A 20,371-nucleotide genomic window follows, 5' to 3' on the forward strand; every position below is an offset into this window, starting at 1 on the left:
AGAGGGGTCCTAGGGGTCCAAAGCGCGCATTCGTTTCTGGTCCATTTCTCCGTGGATGGTAACACTTTCATCTCTTCACAACAAAGAGTTTATGAATAGCAGCAATTCATCATCAGTCGAGTCACTTTCACCCATTCTTTTCGGTGCCACATTCATGCAACACCCAAAAAATGAGACGAAAATACGTCCCGCCCGCCTTCAGCCCAAACCATCGTCATCTCATCTCATCTTTTCCCTCGCCAACCCGCTCCCTGGATGTTCACTTGTTCTCTTGCCAACGCCTTTGTTGCTGTGCTTCACATCGTCACCGTCAGCAGACCAGCAGACCGTTGCAGCCTGTTTGGGGGCCCAACTCGGAGCAATGAGCATCGCCTGAGAACCCTTCCTGGACCCTGATTCAGCCCCTTGCCCGTCCCTCATCCCTGCGGCGAGCATCCCGTCGAATGCCACCGTACCTCGCTCTGGACGACCACCCCCGGCCTCCTCACTACGTAAGACCCCGAAGACCCCGATCGCCCCCCCGGGGCGGCCATGCCACCCGCATCGAGCCTTGAATGCGACATCGACTCGACGGCTCGCCCGGGGTTCAACCTACGACCGCTGATCACGACCACACTGCGCATAGTAAATCCGAAGCCGCTTCTTTATCGCTAGAACCTTCTAGCAGACGGTAACCACGATGCTTGGCATTGTTGCTGCGTGATCGCTCTCACATGCGCGAAGAATGAGGACCCAGGTTTCAAGATCAGGCTAATGCGTCTGGAAATCAGGTTCGGAAATCAGGCTTCGGAAATCTCACGTCACGACGTAATTACGACTCAGACACCGCCCATCTGCATGACAGCGAATTTCTGTTCTCAAGCACTTGTGCAGAGCAAGCCCTGATGAGCCTCATCGAAATTGAATGCCGCAACATGCCGAGGCATCCAGTATTATTACGGATAACACAACTGGATGTGTGCAACCAGCTGCTTGTCTGAATCCCATCTATCCTACGCACCGTCAACAAGCTTCATCCCCCCAATGACGCCCTCGAACCCGCCCCCTCCAACCGTCGCCAGGGGAGCTTCCACCGCAACCGGCTGCCACACAAACCGCGCCCCGTTCCATCCCATGATCGTCAAGAACTCCATCCTATCCCCTCCAACGTCCAAAAATGTCTGCCTCCCCTGCCCAACGAGCTTTGCCTCCGTCCACTCCCCCACGGGGAACGTGTAGTTCAGCGCATACGTGCTCTCCCCCGAGAACAACATGACCGCATCCACCGTCCCGTTGCCGAACCACAGCCCGCTGTCCCCACCGCTGAAGATGGCGCCCTTGGCCGCGCTGGTGGGCTTGATCGAGAACGAGAGCGTGTAATTCCGTCCCTTTTGCGTGAGCGGAGTCGTGATGCTGCACGACGGCGTCAACACGGCGCCCTCCTCACCCAGCTCGCACGAAGATTCCGCATGGTACCCGTTGCCCGATAGATCCTTTACCGTGCTGCCGTTGCTCTGAGTGAAGTCATATTCCACAATCGTCTCTCCCACACTCGGAATCCTACGATCGAGATTCTGCCCCGGCGCAGCGGGCTGCAACTTCGCAAACAACCCCCCATACGCATCCTCCGCCACCTCCCCTCCCCACTGCTTATCCGCCAGCGCCGGCAGCCCGTCCCTCCACTGGTAATACGCCTCCGTCACCGTCGTCGCGTTCGGTCCAAAGTCGTTCCACTGCGGCGCCACATGCCCCAGCAGCGCCGCGCTGTCCCGCGCCGCGTTGTTCGTCGCGTTGTCCCGGTCGAACACGTTCGGCGCGAACGCGCTCCCGTCGGGCGACCCGTGGAAGATGAAGTCCAGGCTCAGCTCGTGGCCGTACCACTCGGACCACTTGCCGACGGTGTAGATGTAGTCGCCCGAGTTGAGCACCGCGTAGCCGTTGTTCACAAAATCCCAGAGCGGGTTGGCTTCGAAGTTGGCCCAGTGCTGGATCGAGACGGACTTGTTCACGTCGCCGCCCGAGGCAGGGGAGAATGTGCCCCAGATGCGCACCTTTTTGCCGGATGTGGTTGTGATGTAGTCGTTCATCGAGTCCACGAAGCGGGTGTACTCGCCAACCAGCGCCCTGCCCCCATCAGTAACACGCTCAGCAGAAAGGTTCCCGGGGTGACTTACTCCTCGCTCAAAGTCGGGTCAACGTACTCATCCGCCCCGATACTCACCGTCTTCGTGTGAAACCATGGCAAAAACACCCCCCAAATATCCTGCATAACCGGAATCGTCTCGGGGTTCGACACATTCAACAGGCTCAAATCGCTGCTCAGCCCCAGACTCTCCCTCCACTGCGAGATCACCAGCGCGTGCCCTGGGGCCTCGATCTCGGGCAGAATCGTGACGCCCCTTGCGGCACATTGTATCTGGACGTCGTCGAAGACGGCGCGCGTGTAGGACTCGTTGGCGCGCTTGTTGAGCCCCGCGAGGGCCGGGTCGTCGGAGAGCAGGCGGAAGGCGGCGTAGAGGGAGAGCTGGCGCTCGCGGGAGTAGATGGCCACGTTGTTGTAGAGGTTGTCCGAGAGGTGGAGCTGGAAGGTGTTTTGTTTGAAGAAGGACATGTAGGCGCACATTTCGATTAGGAAGGCGGGGGGGTAGTAGTGGCGGGCGATGTCGAGCTAGGGTGGTGTTAGCATTCTGTTATGGATTTGTTGTCTTGATGACAGAGAAGATGAAGAGGATAGAAGCCATGATGAGAATAGTCGAGATGTTGAAGAAGGTGAGCATAGAGGAGCACAATGGGAATCATGGGAAAAATAGAAGAGACGACAGAGACAACAGGGATTACAAGATTAGTAAAGGGCATATGATTGAGGTAGACAGAAGATGATTTCGACACCCACAGCTTATCCCCATCTTAAGAAAACTCATCGGAAGACATAAACACCGGAAAAGACCGCAAAACTTACCATCATCCCGCGCGTCCCCCATCCGGGGCTATCAACCCCGTACCCCAACTCCACCGCCCCGTCCCCGAGGACCATCTGCTGCAGCACCGACCGCGTGCCCCACCACGCCCCGAGCGGGCTCGCGCCGGCGATGCGCACGCCGTCTATGGTCACATTCAGCGCGTAGCCCTCCGATGTCTCTCTGCCCGCCGCATCCTTGAACTTGGACGCGTCTTCGTCGAGGGTGAGGAAGATGGAGCCTTGCTCTGCGGCGGTCCCGGTCGTGACGGGGATGGAGAGATTCAAGACGGAGGCGAGGTCTTCGGAGAATGTTTCGGCAAAGGAGCGGAGCGTGGGCGGGATGAGCGTCTCGCCTTTGTCGTCGACTGAATTCGCAAACTGCTCGTGCACAATGATTTTCGTGAAGAAGCTTGAGGGCAGGGTGCCGCCAGTGGTGGTGTACGGCACGGTCGGGAGGCCGGGGAGCGCGTCCGCTGCGGCGCGGAGGCCGAGCGTCAGCGCCGAAGCAAGAGCTGTCGTGAACCGCATCGCCGCGAAGAATGGATGCAATTCGCCAATGGCAATGTCTCAGTGACCACACCTTTCAGAGATTATCTACAGCTAGCTATGCTATATAAGCACGACTTTATCAAATCTCGATCACCAACTGACATCACACGATGGGTTCCCGGCGCGCGGGGTAAACAGCCCGAATGAGGGGAGCCGAAATGAGGAGCTGTGCGATTGGAGAAGGTGACAGCCGCGGATCAGCGAGCCCGCCCGGGTGCTTAGTTTACCCCTCAGGAACGGCAACGGTATCGTATCATTGAGAAGTAGTGTGCCTTGCAGTTGTATTTTTCTGTGTAGGTGATAGCAACGTTGCAATTTGCGTGGCATATCCGATTATCAGTGACCTTGCTTTTGCGGTGGTGTTCGCGCCGGCTGGGTGGGGCCTGCCGAGCTACTACTGCGGAGCTTGAGGGGGAGAAGATTGCCGGGGTTTGACGGACGATAAAGCTGGGGTAATTGTGATCTTTGGAACGTTGTAGATGCTGGTTAAGTGAATGGGTGATTTGATATGTTATGTTACGCTGGATATTGGTGTTTGTCATCCTGGCCAGATAGGTTTACGAACTTGGTCCAAATGCTGATGATGATGGTTGACCCCGAACGATACATTCACGGTCATACCGCGTTTTGTTCTACAACCCCACTCATGGGTTAGTATATCATCTGGCAAGATTACCGCTGCAAATACCGAGATGCACTCCAATTAGACAATTGGCTTCCATGGTTAATCGCATAAGCCTGTCTCCCGGCCAAGTAAAACCTGAAAATGAAAAGAAAAGGAGAAACAATCCGAGCAGTGATGACTTAGAGATCTATGGTCTCGCTCGTAAACAAAGTCAAATGAAGACGGCTACTGATTGATCCATCCCGCTCTATCCGTCTGCTCAATCAAGGCGTCCACTAAGATGCAGCTTCATGTCTCAAGTAGTGAGGAGGTCAGCCAGCCACACCTCCTCAACGTCACCTCGCTGGACTCTCCTTGATGAGTCTTTTAATGAAAGAGGTGAAACATACTTCCAAAGCCATTGATCTCTACGAAGTGCTGTTGGTGACAACTAGCTCTCCGCTATTTAGGTTCTCAAAGCCTTTCGGTGTTTCCACTGAGCTCGATATGTCCCCGCAACAGTTCGAAAGCCAGGCTCAAGCAGCCCGTGAGCTACAATCCCAAATCACCACCGCTGTCAGCCGGCTCAGTTTCCCCGGTGGACTTGGCGTCGGTAGTGCCGAGGTCGCCAAAGGCATCAATAAGAGCGTCGACGCCAGTGCCTTCGACAAGCACAACCAGTCGGGCATCGTCGAGGTTCACGCTCACTTCGTTGCCACCAAAAGCGACGGGGCGAAGGCGTTTGAGCTGGAAGTTATCTGGGGTATTGCATCCTGCTTATTTTGATACTCCCCTCGTGATGAAAAAGTACAGTCAACTAACGCGAAGCCGATGGGGTCAGATGCTGATAATCCGCCGGTGGGCAAGACTCAAACGGCGCACTTCGGCTGGGAGATATACCTTGAAGGAAAGAGAGTTGCTGGACCGGGACATGTCTTTTTCGCCCCGGGCGTCATCTTGACAAACTATCGGAACAACAAAAGAGACCAAACGGAGGAGCTGTCCCTCAAATTGAGCACGAACGACGACATCGGGACGGGCAAGATGCAGAGCACCACGAAATACTATCGGCTTCAATGAGCAGAAATGTACCGTACACTACAGGCTCTGCCATGGCGATCAACTATTCTGTTGTTACTTCGAGATAATGAGAAATAATCAAAACATCTGGCGCACGAAACACCAATACAATTTCAGCAGATCATTCTCTATCCCAATCATTGGCAATATTTACGTCGTAGGTTCTTCGTCAAACTTGCCCCGTTCTTAGTACATACATCGTATCGGCCTTTTGGAACCTTTCGTTCGAAACACAACCTGCACTACGCGCGGCAACATGATCCAAAGCACATATCGGGATCTGCCAAGCATTCAAGCATTAGACCGGGACATTTGAGTATATTTCGAAGAACTGGACTGCTCACTCTTGCTGTCTGCTTGCACAGGTGACACAGACTCTACAACGGTAAAGGTGGCTGTGGTCGGCCAGAAGATAACGACCTTTTGATTGACGTGCCTATTATGCCTCCACTCTCAGTACACGCCACGAAATATGTGTGCTTGAGAAATTTGTTTCGAGCAATCTAGACAAAGACTTACCCTACTGGTGCAGGCGCGGGTTTGAATGTGTCCGCAACGCGCTTGATCCACCGTAGCCACTGCCCCTGTGATTGTGGTGTCTCCTTCCCCTCTTCGTTTGAACCGTGGGCGATATCTTCATCGAATGATGAGTTGGCTTGTCGATACGAAGGAGGGCTGGGCTGGGTACCATCGTACTCCTGAATCCTCGGGCGATATGGCGGGCAAGGTGTTCCAGTATCGTGTCGTCCAAAGGTGTCTTCGTTCATATCGATAAACTGACCCATTTCAAGCGGCAATCGAGGTCTTCAGCTCTTGGTATCAAGGAACTTTTACTTCGAGGGATCATGCGTAGTCCGGGAGCCTGTTTAAGTAGCAGGCTCACACACAAGGCATGAGTCGTGTCGGCCAAAAGACATCGCCGAAGGCATAGTTTCGCCGAATTATTGTAGCAAGCACCACCTCCCCGGCCCGAATGCCCACCTCAAGTTCACAGTTCATGATCGTCTGAGGCAATCTTGTTAATTATTACCTATTCTCACTCCTTTACGGCGCCAGTCTTATCATTACTTTACAAAATGCCCTGAACGTGAGAAGGTAGACAAAACGTTTCAGCAATTCCTGCTTCATAGACCTGGCCCAGCTCTGTTGCAGTCAGGAGAAACAATGGAGACATCTTGGCATGATCTTTGATAACTTGGCGCCATCTCTCAAATAATTCTCTGGCTCGCACGCCACTTTCAGCACTGGGGGCCTGGACGAGTAACAACATGAGGAAATTGGAGGCCACTACTAAACTGAATTTGGACCCTATGCTAGATGTCAATTTGGAACAAGGACTTCTTGAGTTATATCGTTAGAACTCACATGAGTACCAAAATTGGCTGAAATCGCTTGAAGTCAGACAGACTGCAAACTTGACTAGTGTTTCTGCCCAAGTCTGTGCCGCTTGATATAGCTCCTTGATTGTTGCACTCGAGTCCGGAGCCCCGTCCTCAAGCTGCAGCTCCAGCTCCGGAAAATCAGAGAAATTCCAGCTAAGGTCCTCAAAGAGGAACCCTGTATCTGGGAACGTCTGCGGCTCAGCGTCAACATCTATGATCTGAGGGGGGGGGGCTGATCGAACTGTCGGCCGAAGTAGGGCTCGCCATGTATACGCGACCAGCGAAAGGTATGAGAGAGATATGCAAGCCGGGTATGAATTTTGGTTCTCATTGATCAAGACCCTTGACTCGTGAAATGACTCTGGTATCGGGATGGACGCCCGCCACTGATGCAAGGCATCAAAGATAGGTCGCGCAGCTTGGATAGAATCAGGTAGGTTCTCAGCCAGCTTCTGGCATGACTTCAAGGAACTAACTCCATGATCAGTATCTATTCAACATTCTTCAGATGAAGGGTTATGAACCTACTACAAGTCCGCCTGAAGTGTCTCTGCGATCAGTGATAGTCTGGCCAGGTCCCGAAATGGAGACGCCTTCGAAGCATCCGTCTCGTTCCATGGTAAAAAGTCGAAGTTGTCAAGCTCGCCGACATCCCATTCATCGTTCCGAATGTAAGGAGGCCTTCCTGTATGAAGAGAGAGGAACTTGTCTTGTATGAAGACTGCCCACCATAACCTTCGCCGAAGTCGCTTCTCCTGAGCAGGAAGACCCATCATACGACACTCCAAATGTAGGCCTAGATTATGTGACAGTCCCACGACTGTTCCCATGAACGGCCATATAGACGACGTATCCGTAAAAGCAGACTGCCGCGGGCTCTCATGGTTTCTGTGAAGATACAAGATTGCAGCTTGAAGAACATGCAGATGGGGCTTGTAAATCTCCTCTTGCATGCTTGCATAACATATCTCCCAGACTTTGTCCAGGTTGATGTGGTCACAAGTCAAAAGAGCTACCAGATGATCGTCTTGAAGGGCGAACGGGATAGCCGAACCATACAAAGCGGCCAAAAGATGCGTCGGTGTTTCTGTTAGGATGCCTGGTTGAGGGAGGGCATCCTGTGATGTCAAACCCATTGCCGTCCGAGAAACTATGGGAAGCATCTCGAAGACATACCTGTGAAATCTTGACGAGCAGAAACGGGGTTAATGATGGACCGGAATTAAGGATATGATGTATCAAACTCACAGACGAACAAGCCGAGCCCCTGTGGACTGCGGCACCAAACAGTCCAGTCGCCTCCGCAACTCAATGGCCTTTGATTCGGCTATTGAGCTTTGGTATACAGCATCTGAACTGAGCAGAAAATGTACCGGAATCTTGTCCGCCGTCGGCACGCCACCAGCATTTCGGACATGCAACTTGTGGAAGCTCCGCAAGCCCAGTTCATCGAATCGAAAGTGACGAAGCAGCCAGGGATCTGACCCTGAAGAGCTCCCGAGGAGCATTGCGCTGTGGCCGTCCATATTATCGAGAGTCTGAGAGATCTGAGTCGTAGGCCGGTCGGGCTGTCCACCAGTTGAAGGGGAAACATTGGCAGTCTGACTGAACGCGATGAAAGACTGGTTTCGAGCAGGAGCAGCAGCCTCACCGACTGCAACTGCAGCACTCGGCGGGTCGTCCACCGCATCGGTCACATCTCGTACAGAGGAAGAAGCGCGACTCAGTTGTCTTGGCGATGAGTTCTGTCTTGCGCTCTGCCTCTGAGCCAGTGATCGCTTATGCGGTCTTCCAATGTACGTGCATTCGGCATCACTCTGTCGACAGCGCCGACACGGTGGCTCGCCCTCTGTCTGGCATTTCAGCTTCATCTCTCGGCAACGGTCGCATGGCCGATGCCGCTTTTGCGACCGGTAAGGTCGTGTCGTTTCGGCGACTGGGGTCGTTTTTGTCGGCGTTGGGGCCATTGGTCGGTCAAATGAAGCACGGCGATGCTGCTAATGTGTAGAAAACAAACTGCTTTGATTTTGGCGATTTCGGCGAATGCAGATTATGAAGCAGTCTTGGTGGCATTGCTGGAATTTGCCCGAATGAAGTCAAGTTCGGCGAAATGAGGGGAAGAAAAAAGCAGGCGCTGCTCCGGCGAAAATTGGTCGTCGGCCAAACCAATTCGGCGAACTCTCCAGTGGCCGAAAGTCTGTATGAAAGGAAGCTGATTCGCCCATTTAATTGAAAGAGTGATGGATATGTCAAATAAACTGTCCGGATCTCTCGCAGCTAGGTCTCTATTCTCTCTATCGACCTCAAGTTCTGCGCATTTATCTCAAGCAATAATATTAAAAGCCCACAAACCTCGAGCTTTGGTCTTTGTTTTGCTTATTAACGGCATTTGTGTCATGCCCATCCATTCAATTACACGGTTACTGCAAAACGAAAAGATGAAGGTTAGTCTCACCTAATCCTGCATAACACATACCTCATCGACTGATGAGAAAACAGTCCCGCCATTCCCCAAAGGGTGTCAAGTCTAAAGGCACTCAAGCACAGAATCAAACCAGGTCAGAAGCTCTCACCTCAGACCCCGAGCTTACTGATGACTCCCTAGAGGAGGTCTATCCGGAAGGCGGCACGGCTGCATATTTGGTTGTTTTTGGAAGTTTCTGTGCCATCATGGGCGGCCTAGGCCTCATGAACAGCATTGGCATCTACCAATCTTGGTTTTCCACCCACCAACTTCATGACGTCGATGAAGGAAAGCTTGCCTGGATATTCGGCCTCTTCAATTTCATGGTCTTCTTCTGTGGCATACAGATTGGCCCTGTTTTCGATGTTCACGGGCCAACATGGCTCATGGCTGCAAGCATTGTGCTGTACATGACAGTCTTTGGCTCCATTGGTTTCTGTAAGGAGTACTGGCATTTCCTGGTTGTGATTGGTCTTGTTGCGGGTTCGGCGACATCCATCATATTTGTCGTGCCTGTTGCGACGGTGGGGCAGTACTTTCAAGTCAAGCGCGGTGCAGCAACTGGTCTGGCCATGGCTGGGGGCAGTGTTGGAGGCGTCATGTTCCCCCTCATGTTCGACAGCTTGAGCGAGAAGATCGGGTTTGCGTGGACAACTCGTTCGATGGGGCTGATAACTCTTGTTCTTTTGATGGTTGGCTGCCTACTTGTACGCCCGCGGAAATCTTTCCGCGATACTCTGCCATTGAACAGAAGTATCCTGCCAGACTTTCACATCTTATTGCAACACAATGTGTTCTTGATGACCATAGGAGTCTTTTTCATCGAGTGGGGATTCTTCATTGGACTGGAATATGTTGCATCGTATTCTCTTGCCAACGGAATCGGCAAGAGGCTGTCATTTCTTATGATTGTGTTTCTCAATGCCGGTTCCGTTCCAGGCAGGTGGTTGCCTGGACTTATCGCCGACAAATTCGGCCGGATGAACACCATGATCGCCACAAACCTGCTTTGTGTTATCGCCATCTTGGCCATATGGCTGCCAGCAAATGGCAATGCTGCAGCTGTCATAACCTTTTGTGTGGTTTTTGGTTTTGCAAGCGGAAGCAACATCAGCCTGGTACCCGTTTGCGTGGGCGAATACTGTTCCACGCAAGATTACGGGCGATACTATTCCACAGTGTATACTGTTGTTAGTCTTGGGTAAGTTGATTCCGCGGCAAGACTTAGATGAGCTGGGTTGCTAACACTTTCAGGGCGTTAACTGGTGTGCCTATAGCTGGAGCGATTCTTGAGAGATCGCACGGTTCCTATTTTGGACTGATAGTCTTCTCCGGGGTTTCGTATGTCGCTGGAACCGCTTGCTTCGTTGGGCTCGGTGTCTTGTACCGATAGCCCTCTTGACACCAACAAAGATTGCAGAGGGGAATCCATCTTATCGAGTATTCCTGTATATCGAAGTTGGAGAAACCATGTTGGGACGTCAGCCAAGATATCGTCTGGAAGCGGGCTGTAGTGATGGACAGATCCTCCTCATATGACTTTATTCGAGGACTGGTCGTTCGCTCATGCACCAATTTCAACATCGAGAACAAAATTCATCAACAAAATGAGGAAACTGGAGTCTGAAGATCACTTAGAAGTTGTAGGTAGGCCGGTGTTGCTTAACGACAGTCCACAACAACGCAATTATCAAACTGGAAAAGCCTTTTTCAGGAGCAGGTGAACTAACGCTCAGCAGCATTTCTGCCCGAGACTACGCAGCCTGATTGTGTTCTTGAGATCCCATGTATGTAACTGTGGAGAAGCTGCATGCAGTGCCTCGACTTGCCTGCCGTTGATTCGATTCTACCTCATTCAACCCCATTTATCTCGCCAAGATAAGCAGCCACCCAGTGTGGTCATCACAAAGAACCACTCTTTTTGGACTAAAGAATCCAGGGAGTGCATATTTATGCGCCCATTTCCACAAATCAGCTACGGTTATTTGCTGTGCAATATGAAGCGGAATCAAAGTCGTCCAATCGTTCCTCCGGCATCTTCCCACTGACAACCAATCACCGAGTGGGGTTCCACTCTACAATGACCAGCTTTACTTTGTCTTCTTAAGCCTCCGGCCTCAGGCCTGCAGGCTCCATGCCCACCGTTCGAAAGTTCATCACACAATACGACATCTCACAGACTGCGTTCTTCTTCCTTCCACAGGTACGCTGCGAGAAGTGCTAGTCAAGCAGCTTGAAGAGAGCCACGGTGAATATACTTGCAGACTCGAAACGTGAGGCACTGGCAGCCGTCGTAGTCTGAGGTATCATGTGGCTTATCGATACCACCCTCTTGACGCTCATCGGGATTCAAGGCGACCCCCAAGAAAACTATGCGATCTTATCTCATACATGGGGCGAAGATGAAGTAACGTTCGCCAGCTTTCAGGAACACGGGGCTGCGACAGAGAAGACACATTCCACGTCAAACAACAGCGCAACAAGGCAGAAAATCTTAGCCTCGTCGGGCTACGCGAAGATCAAGAATGCAGCGGAGCTCGCAAGAAGTCACGAACTTCGCTTCTTGTGGGTCGACACCTGCTGCATTGACAAGACCAGCAGTGCGGAGCTATCCGAGTCTATCAATTCGATGTATCGCTGGTATCGCGGCGCTAAATTTTGCATTGCCTACCTCTCCGACGTGGAGCCGGCAGCTATAAGTGATCTTTCTGCTCATGACTCCAAATTTCGGCATAGTCGCTGGTTCACGAGAGGTTGGACGCTACAGGAACTTGTGGCACCGAAAACAGTCATGTTCTATGCCAAAGACTGGTCCTACCTCATGGCGAAAGAACCAATGCTCAGCAGCCAGACGTCATGTGCCCTCCTAGCAGAAATCACTGGCATTGACCAGCATGTTCTGCTTGGCACAACGTCACAGAGTGATATCAGCGTGGCGAATCGAATGAGATGGGCTTCTTGTCGGGAGACTACACGCTCGGAAGATATGGCATATTGTCTTCTTGGACTCTTTAACGTCAATATGCCGCTACTTTATGGCGAAGGAGAGAGAGCATTCGTCCGACTCCAAGAGGAGATTCTAAAGGAGACTGATGACCAGTCGTTGTTCTTATGGGCCCTATCGACCGAGAAAAGAACACACCCAGATCAGCTTTGTGGTCTTCTCGCTCATTCCCCTCGGCTCTTCTCCAACGTGGAATTTGACTACGTCCGTCCTCTTCCTCCTTCCCGATCGCAAGAAAGCGCGCCTGTTAGTATCACTAATCAGGGACTCAGGACAAACCTGATGCTAGTATCATGTCAATCCAAGGACGACGCATACCACGCCCTGCTGGACTGCGTTGTTATCAGGCCTCAGGACTCGATCAAGGACTGGAGTCCTTACATCATCTTAAGACGACTTTGGGGCGACCAGTTCGCACGAATAGCCTCGCCAGACGAAGCTTCCAAACTACTTCCTTACGAAAAGATGGCGTCAAAAGACGGTTCTGTTAGGCTTCTTCCGGTTGTCGGCCCCCAATTCTTCGACGAAGACGCGCAAGGATCCTACAGAACCATCTATATTAGGCAAAAGCCCTTTGACACGCTGCCCGAGATAATAGTACGGAGCAACTACCTACGTAGTCGTCCTGAAAACTTGCGTTTGACGTATTCAGTCGTTGATGCATACCCTCCAGAAAGATGGGATGCCGCCTTGTCGGTATTGAGAATTAAGGATCCTAGATCGGGCGGCACAATCGTGGCTTTGCGCTTTGCACCCGAAAGACCTACCGGCCACTCGTTCGTCGACATGACAGTGGGCCTTTGTCGGGTTGCAGGGCGTTGGGACGTGTGTTATGAAAAACACCCTTACGCCGGTGTCGAATCGCCAATTGAGAACGTTTACCGGGAGTTCCCAAACATCTCTGTTGCTTCAGATGAGACATCTCACGATCAAATTCATGTATTGGAGGCGGTGACTATTACCGACACGGAGACTCAAAGACGGGGACGACGCTTCATTCAACTGGACGTTTTTGGCGTTTCGGAGCGTCACGCCAACATTGTTGACGAATCAGTGACCCAACCTTCGAAGGAGACAGCGGCCAGTTTGCATACTCTGAAGGAAAGGTTCCAGAGCTTCTCGGACAGAGTCCGCGTAACGAGCCGTCAGTGTTGCTACGTCGACTCGTTTGGATCTAGCATATATGCGGCCTTACCCTCATCAAATGAAGTTAGAACAAAATATCCAGGAGATTTATCCCATCTTATGGACAAACAGTTTGACAACATTACGATACCAGAAGACAAGCCGTACTTTGAGCTGATCAAGGCCCTGAAAGATGGAAACTTTCCCGGTGTCCATATATCTACCGCTAAGAACAAAAGTCTCATTGAAACGACAATCGAAGAGCTTGACGGCTGCAAACCCATTCATTGCGCCACATCGCTGGGGTTTCTTGGTGCCGTGCGGTTGCTTATTCACATGGGAGCAGATGTACGGGCCTACACCAAGAGCGGACTAATGCCGATACATTTAGCAGTTCTTCGAGGGAGGTTTGACATTGCATGCGAGTTAGCAATGGCAAAGCCAAATCACCAAGCCCCTTTGGCTAAAGAATCTGCGTGGACGAACTTCTTGACGCGGCAAAGAGAGACGGTTCTGCATTTGCTTGCCGCCTACGAACGGCCGGGATGGGCAGATGGTCAGAGTGTCGAAAGGCTGTTTGAGATACTTGAGCTACACACAGCACATTCGCATACCAACATCTATGGAGAGCTCGCATTGCACCGGGCTGCAGCAACTGGAAGCATGGAAGAGGCTTTTGATGCCATGGGATCCGCACGTAATGAACTTTTGAATCCTGGCACTCTTTCACCTCATGCAAGGGATAAGTTTGGCCGCTCCTTAGTCTTTCATGCCGCCTGCGGGGGAAACGTATCCGTCATCCGCAAGCTCGTGCGCTTGGGCGCTTCACCAAATTCTGCCGACGAGCACGGAAGGAGCCCACTTCATGCAGCCGTAATGGCTGGACAGGCTTCAGCAGTCAAGGCTCTGCGAGAAGCGGGAGCCGCAGTGAACAGCGTTACACGCATTGATGGTTTGACTTCTCTTCATCTAGCTTGTCTGTATGGGTTTGAAGATTGCGTGGCAGAACTGCTGAAAGAATACGAACCGAACATGGGCGTAAGTAGTATAAGTGCGGGTAAGTTCTCAGCCGGTGGCGCGCACGGGTGTTTCCACGCATTGCATGTGGCTGTTGGTAACGGGCACACAGGCTGTGTAGCCAAACTGCTCGAGCATGACAGCACGTTACTAGGTTGGCCTGGCGAAGGCTACATCAGGCTAAAAGATTCAGAGACGGGAACGTTAAAGGAAGGGCAATTAGTGGTACTTGAAACACCGCTGAGGGCGCTCGAAATTGCTGTACTTCTGGGCAAACCTGAGATCTCTTCGCAGATCGACGCAAAGATGGAATCGAGTTCGACAGCCTCACTTCAGGAAAGGATCGAGGCGCTCTTAAGTCATAGTCAATAGCAACACAGGTAGAGAAGATGATCAGCTGAAGCACGATCGTGAGGCTTATACAAATGGAATCTGCGACGGTATTTAGAAGGATAGATTGGAAAGAGTCTGGGCTAAAATGAAGAAGATTTAAAAACTTCCGGTGGTTACTGTCAGATTCTCTTACTGAAAGTGTGACTGTCCATTCCAACTATTACTAACTTTCAGGAACGACTGTAATATTTTGATTGGTGTCCCGGGAACAAATCAATGACGAAGCCGACTGAGCGGGTGCGAGGGTTTCGACAAAACAATATACAACTATTCTATGTGTCTCATTTGTACAATAAGAACAACAACAGCGTATGATCACAACATGCTGTCTCAATATCACCAGAAGCCCGAGGACCAAAACTCGATGGTCTCGTTCCTGTTGGGCCCTTGTCTAGTAGTCTTTGCCAGCCACGCACCACATCATTACTATCGGTACCACCTATGTAAGCTCTTCTGAAACCTGTTGTACCCACGAAACACACTCGCTATTGGCGATGTCTTTGAAATCGTATTGTCCTACAGCCTCCTCGGCGCCCAACTCAAGCATTTGGTTGATCCATGCTGGTATAGTTTCCATATCTGGTGTCTGCTGCCTAGGCATCTTACTGAGAAGTTGGGCAAGGGTTTGAGCTCCTACCTCAGCCATATTGCTCACCTCCGCAAGCATTCGGAGACGTACAAGCGCGTCATCAACAGCGCGCAAGCATTGGTCCCGAGATACGTGGGCCTTCCCAGGCCCGAGAGGATCTATTCTTAGTGTGGTGAGAGGACCGTCCTCGCTCTTGCCCGGAAAGTCGATATCCGTACAGAGGCCGACAAGCAGAACGGCAGCTTCAAATGTTGGGAAGATGATGCCCACGAACCGTGTGTGGCAGCCGCCTAGTATAGTGTGCAACTTAGAGACGCTTTCCAGTACCCTCAATGCTGCCACGGCCAGAGCCCTTCTCTGAGACGATAGGAGAACTCGCTTGTATACGGGAAGCCTATTTAGGCAGGCTGGGTTCTGAAGCAGTACCGGACGAAAGTTGCAGCAGAGCGACTCGAAAATGGTGGTATGCAGGTTTTGCCTCTGTAGAGGCAGCATAGGAAGACGCTCGTCCCATTGCGTGCTGGAGTCCAAAGCGAAGGCCGGTGGCAAAGTTGTGAGAAATCCGTTGCAAAACTTCTCGTATGTTGCTTCGGCTACGGTCGCGTCGTAATCTCGCCTTGGCAAGAAGTCTCTCCAAAAGGACGCCAGACGGGCTTGGATCAAACGTTCTGAGAACTCCTCAGGGGCGTCGGCGTCGTCAACGTTTGGACCGAGGTGCATCCGTGGAAGGTTTTCGTCGGTCAGACCCGAGGGCAAGAAAGGGGACATGTCAAGTTGTCTCGAGAAAAGGCTGAGTGAACGTTAGCTATGAGTGACCAAATATGAGCCGTCGAGGTGAGCGTGGTACCTGTCCCATATGAAAAGGTTGCAGTACACCCTGCGACGCATTTCCTTGTCTAACTCATTCATTCCCATAATTGTTGCCGCAGGCCTTCGATCAAGTCCAATTCTGTGTGCGACTCGAACCGCGTCGCCAAATGCTTCCCAAAACATTTTATTTCGCCCTTCGCACTGGTACCGTAATCCCGAAAAGAGCAGATGCTGCACGCGTAGAAGAGAGCCCTTCCCGTCGAGTCGAATGCAGATTGCAGTGAGCTTGTCGGCGACATCGTTGATTGAGTCCCGAATGTCCGTCAGGGACATGCCTCTGATCTTATCGATAGTGTAAGACGGCGAGGGGAGAAACTGCAAAGCATGAGAACACATCCTCAGGAGCAGCACTGCGAACTCGACGTCAAGTGTTGATGACGGTCGTTCTGAGTTCCACCATACTTGGTACTGTGACAAGAACCAAGGTGGGTGCACAAGTTGTTCCATCCTACGAGAATTGTAATTGTTAGTCGGTTTTCTAGGTTATCACTAGCTGGCAGCGCCGCGATACGAACCAGTGGATTTCCATCACGTAGTACTGCACGAGAAAGTCAAGAATCTGACGATCGGGCATTCTTTCCGTTTGATCTTCAACTTCTTCCAACGACTCTAAAGGGATAGGCGCGCATTGTCTATCTCGGATTTGGTGATGTCTCAGCCCTAACTATGTGCAGCTGTCAGAAATGATACATCACGAATGGCGAATGAGCCAAGAATGTCGCGGGGAGCTTAAGCATGTAATGAGAGAAGCGGGAGAAACTGCACTGACCCCACAGACCACAGCCATAGTGTTAGACTCGCTGTCCTCAAAATATCCAAACACTTCGGCTATCGAATCCGCCACGTCGATCCTGCTCTCCTGGTCTGTGGTACTCCGAGCAGAACCGCTGCTACAGTTTTGTTGAATGCGGGTATCATGTGCTGTAGGAGCATCTTCGTTTTGGCGAGCCTCCGTTTGAATTGGTGAAGTATTGGCTTGCAATGCCTGCGAGTTGTAATAAGCGCACTCCTCGGGTCGCCGGCGCCGAGAGCAATGATTGCATGGATAACGACGATTGCACTACGCGGGCACACGAGTTAGGACTGATGAACGATGTCTCACTCCAGGAAGTTGTGGGCAAATCTCCAGACCTTCTGCTTCCTAGTGTAACATGGAATACAAGATGATACAACACGCTTTCGGCCAGGCTTTTGCATGTCCGATGTTTCTGGCTCGGATCTAGAAGCAATGCGGAAAGCATCCATTTGATTTGACTTTCATCTAGTTTCCTGGGCGAAGACAAGAGCTGTAATACGGCAAAAGTGATGGAGGGTTTTATCATCAGCTTATCCATCAAGCTTTGTGGTCGGCGACTGGCCAGATAGAGCCCGGAACGAACTATTGGAGACAGTGACGAGAGCTTGTATTGTTCTTCAGCTGCCTTGCAACACTCAAAGTTCCTATCTGCAGCTTACATACATGCCTGTCATACCAGCATACGAAGTATTTCGTCTCAAGGCTCGCTGGGCGAATTCGTCTTTATGTCTTGACATGAGGTTATTCTCATTTTGTAAAGTGTATCATCGCGCCTACCATAGCCACCCCTCCCCATACCCCCTAATCCTAAAGGACTAGGGTCTTTTACCTTTGCGGCGGAACTAATGCGGCGATTCTCCGGGCCCGGTCCGTCGTCAAACTAGGATCTAGCCGTCCTTCGCTCTACATGCCGTGCTGCATCGGTTCGATTACGCAGCCGTCTCTTACAGGAATGGCGCGGGCGTTGGAGGGACTTCGTCAAGGGTTGCCGTGGGGGATGATAAGCGAAGTCGATGGCCCCGGTAAGCAGGCGAGTCCCCCGGACTTAACGGACAGGCATGCAGAAATCCTGGGATGTTTCTGACTGCAGTGTTTCGGCCCTGGTGGCGACAAATAAACCAGCGTCAAGTGCCATCAATCATTGGTCACGGCGTTTCTTTCATAACAGATATCCGTCGCGGAGAGATGAGTTAGGAGTGAAGGGTGACAATCATACGAGAACGGTCTTGCAGCAAGCCTCGGCAAAGTACACTTTCATGACTCACGTATCCCAGCTATGAGCGTTCAATATACCTCCTTGTCAGTCCCGGTTGCTGACTCGCATATCTATCTTGTGCGTTCCGATGATGCTACGTGACGATCCAGGGTCCTCATGGTCGGCCGATATTTTTCGCCCGAGAATCATCGGCTTAAGTACGGCACCTTACCATTAGCCTGCGACTGTGACAGCACCACGAGGTACTGCTTGTTCATCTGAAGATCAGGAATACTTAGGGCTCAATCTTGCGATGAGGTCTAGAGAGCATGAAAGTGACGGATGTTGGGTCTCACTCATAGTGTTGTCGCCTGAATAAATAAAGCCGAGCTCTCATATCTTCACTTTATATCGACAGACGCCATCAACCAAATCTTTCTTTGTATTTGGTGTGCTGTACATCACTATGGCTCTTTCAGATGCGATCCAACTTCTCGGTCGCGGGCTGCTGTCAACGCCACTCGGCCTTCTTGCCGTACTCGGAGTCCTTTATCTCTTATACAAACGGTTGCTATTACCCCGGCCCCTCCCGGGTATTCCGTACAATCCGGAGTCAGCCCACAAAATCCTGGGGGACGCCCCAGATATGCTGCGGGAGGTCAGCGTCACTAGGGAGCTCAATGTGTGGCTACTCAAGCAGGTGAACACCCTGCAGACACCCCTATCCCAGGTGTTTGTGGATCCCTTTTCGAAGCCCTGGGTACTTCTCGCCGACGCCATCGAAGCCCAGGATGTCATGATGCGGCGGCCCGAGTTCGACCGGTCGGACTTTATCACCGACGGGCTGGGCCCGGTGGGCGCCTTTCATGCCCGGATGAAGAGGGGCCAGACTTGGAAGCAAACGAGAGCCTGGCTGCAGGATCTCATGAGTCCCAGCTTTCTGAATGGAACGGTCGGCCCCGTCATGTACGACAATGCGCTCCATCTCGTCCATTTCTGGGAGACGAAAGCCCGCTTGGGCAGTGGACGACCGTTTGACGTCAACGAGGATCTGAATCACAACGCTCTCGATGGCATGCTCTCCTTCGTGTTTGACAAGCACTTTGCGCACACTGCTCTGGGTCCCCAATTCAAGGCTCTCTCTCAGCTAGACCCCTCAAGCATCGAGATCGGACCAGACGGAGAGGCCAGATTTCCCGAGGCACCGGTTCATGAGTTCATTTCTGCACTTTATGAAACGGTTGAAGGCATCGACGAAGTAACCAAGTCTATGCTCCCGTGGCTGAAGACATGGTGGATCAACCAGACACCAAAGTTTAGGAAGCTAGTAGCAGTGAAGAGACAAGTTGTGCGAGAGCAAATCCAAGGCTCTCTTGGGAGGTTAGATGAGACGGGAGAAGCCAAGACGGCAGTGGAATACATGTTGATGCGTGAGAAGAGGACTGCAGAAAAAGAGGGCCGCAAGCCTGATTTCGAGAATCCAATTTTGATGGACGAGGTAAGATGAAGAGCGCTCTCAAACACCAAGGCTTGGAAGCCCGTCGATAACAGGTACTGATGTGGAAAACAGATTGCAGGACAGTTCATAGCTGGCTTACACACGACCAGCACGACGCTCGCCTGGACATTCATTTACTTGACTCGGCTACCAGAAGTACAAACCAAGCTACGGCATGCGCTGCATACGGCCTACTCCGATGCGCACAATCAATCTCGGACGCCCACGCTAGCCGAACTGAACAAGACGCGGGTGCCCTATCTTGAAGCTGTGCTGGAGGAAGCGCTCCGACTGCATGCCACCAGCGTAGCACGGCAAGCCACCCGCGACACGGAGGTATTCGGTCATCGCATCCCCAAGGGCACAAACGTGGTCATGGTCGCCAACGGCCCGGGCTTCCATGCCCCATCGTTTGACGTGGACCCTAACCGGCGCAATGCAACGGCCAAGACGACAGTGGGCTGGGATGAGGGGCGAGACATGAAGGCGTTCGACCCAGAGCGATGGCTCATACGCGGGGAAGTCGATGGAGCCGTGGAGTTCAACGCAAACGCAGCACCACAAATCGCCTTTGGTATGGGTCCTCGCAGCTGTTGGGGTCGCCGACTGGCGTATCTAGAACTGCGCATGGTTACGACTCTTGTGGTGTGGACATTTGACCTGCTGGAGGTCAGCCCATCGCTTGCCGATCCCAAGGCTAGTTACGGAATAGTCCACAGAGCGGATCGGTGCTTTTTGAGACTCGGACCCCGGGTGAATATTCAGATGAATGAGGAGTAAACATGGTTGAGATTATTGAGATGTTACTCGGTGCGTCTTGTCCGCGTATAATGTCGAATGTTTCTTCCACATTCATTTCGTTATCAG

General features: G+C 51.9%; 3 protein-coding genes across 3 annotated transcripts; 2 read left to right on the plus strand and 1 right to left on the minus strand.

The window, feature by feature from the left end:
* Positions 1-992: 992 nt before the first annotated feature.
* On the minus strand, positions 993-3,466 carry COL26b_011387 (uncharacterized protein; the record flags this gene model as incomplete). The annotated part of the gene is made up of 3 exons (XM_053184058.1): positions 993-2,103; positions 2,154-2,647; positions 2,939-3,466. The coding sequence occupies 3 exons, from the start codon at positions 3,464-3,466 to the stop codon at positions 993-995; spliced, it is 2,133 nt and encodes a 710-aa protein (XP_053031974.1).
* A 1,132-nt stretch (positions 3,467-4,598) lies between these two features.
* Positions 4,599-5,171, plus strand: COL26b_011388 (uncharacterized protein; the record flags this gene model as incomplete). Its single annotated transcript, XM_053184059.1, has 2 exons — positions 4,599-4,844; positions 4,920-5,171. 2 exons carry the CDS (start codon positions 4,599-4,601, stop codon positions 5,169-5,171), a joined length of 498 nt encoding a protein of 165 aa, XP_053031975.1.
* Positions 5,172-18,652: 13,481 nt separating this feature from the next.
* Positions 18,653-20,284, plus strand: COL26b_011389 (uncharacterized protein; the record flags this gene model as incomplete). The annotated part of the gene is made up of 2 exons (XM_053184060.1): positions 18,653-19,504; positions 19,577-20,284. The coding sequence occupies 2 exons, from the start codon at positions 18,653-18,655 to the stop codon at positions 20,282-20,284; spliced, it is 1,560 nt and encodes a 519-aa protein (XP_053031976.1).
* Between the last annotated feature and the right edge of the window lie 87 nt (positions 20,285-20,371).

The sequence above is a fragment of the Colletotrichum chrysophilum genome (assembly GCF_026319265.1).
Source record: "Colletotrichum chrysophilum strain AFK26 chromosome Unknown scaffold_139, whole genome shotgun sequence".
NCBI lineage: Eukaryota > Fungi > Ascomycota > Sordariomycetes > Glomerellales > Glomerellaceae > Colletotrichum > Colletotrichum chrysophilum.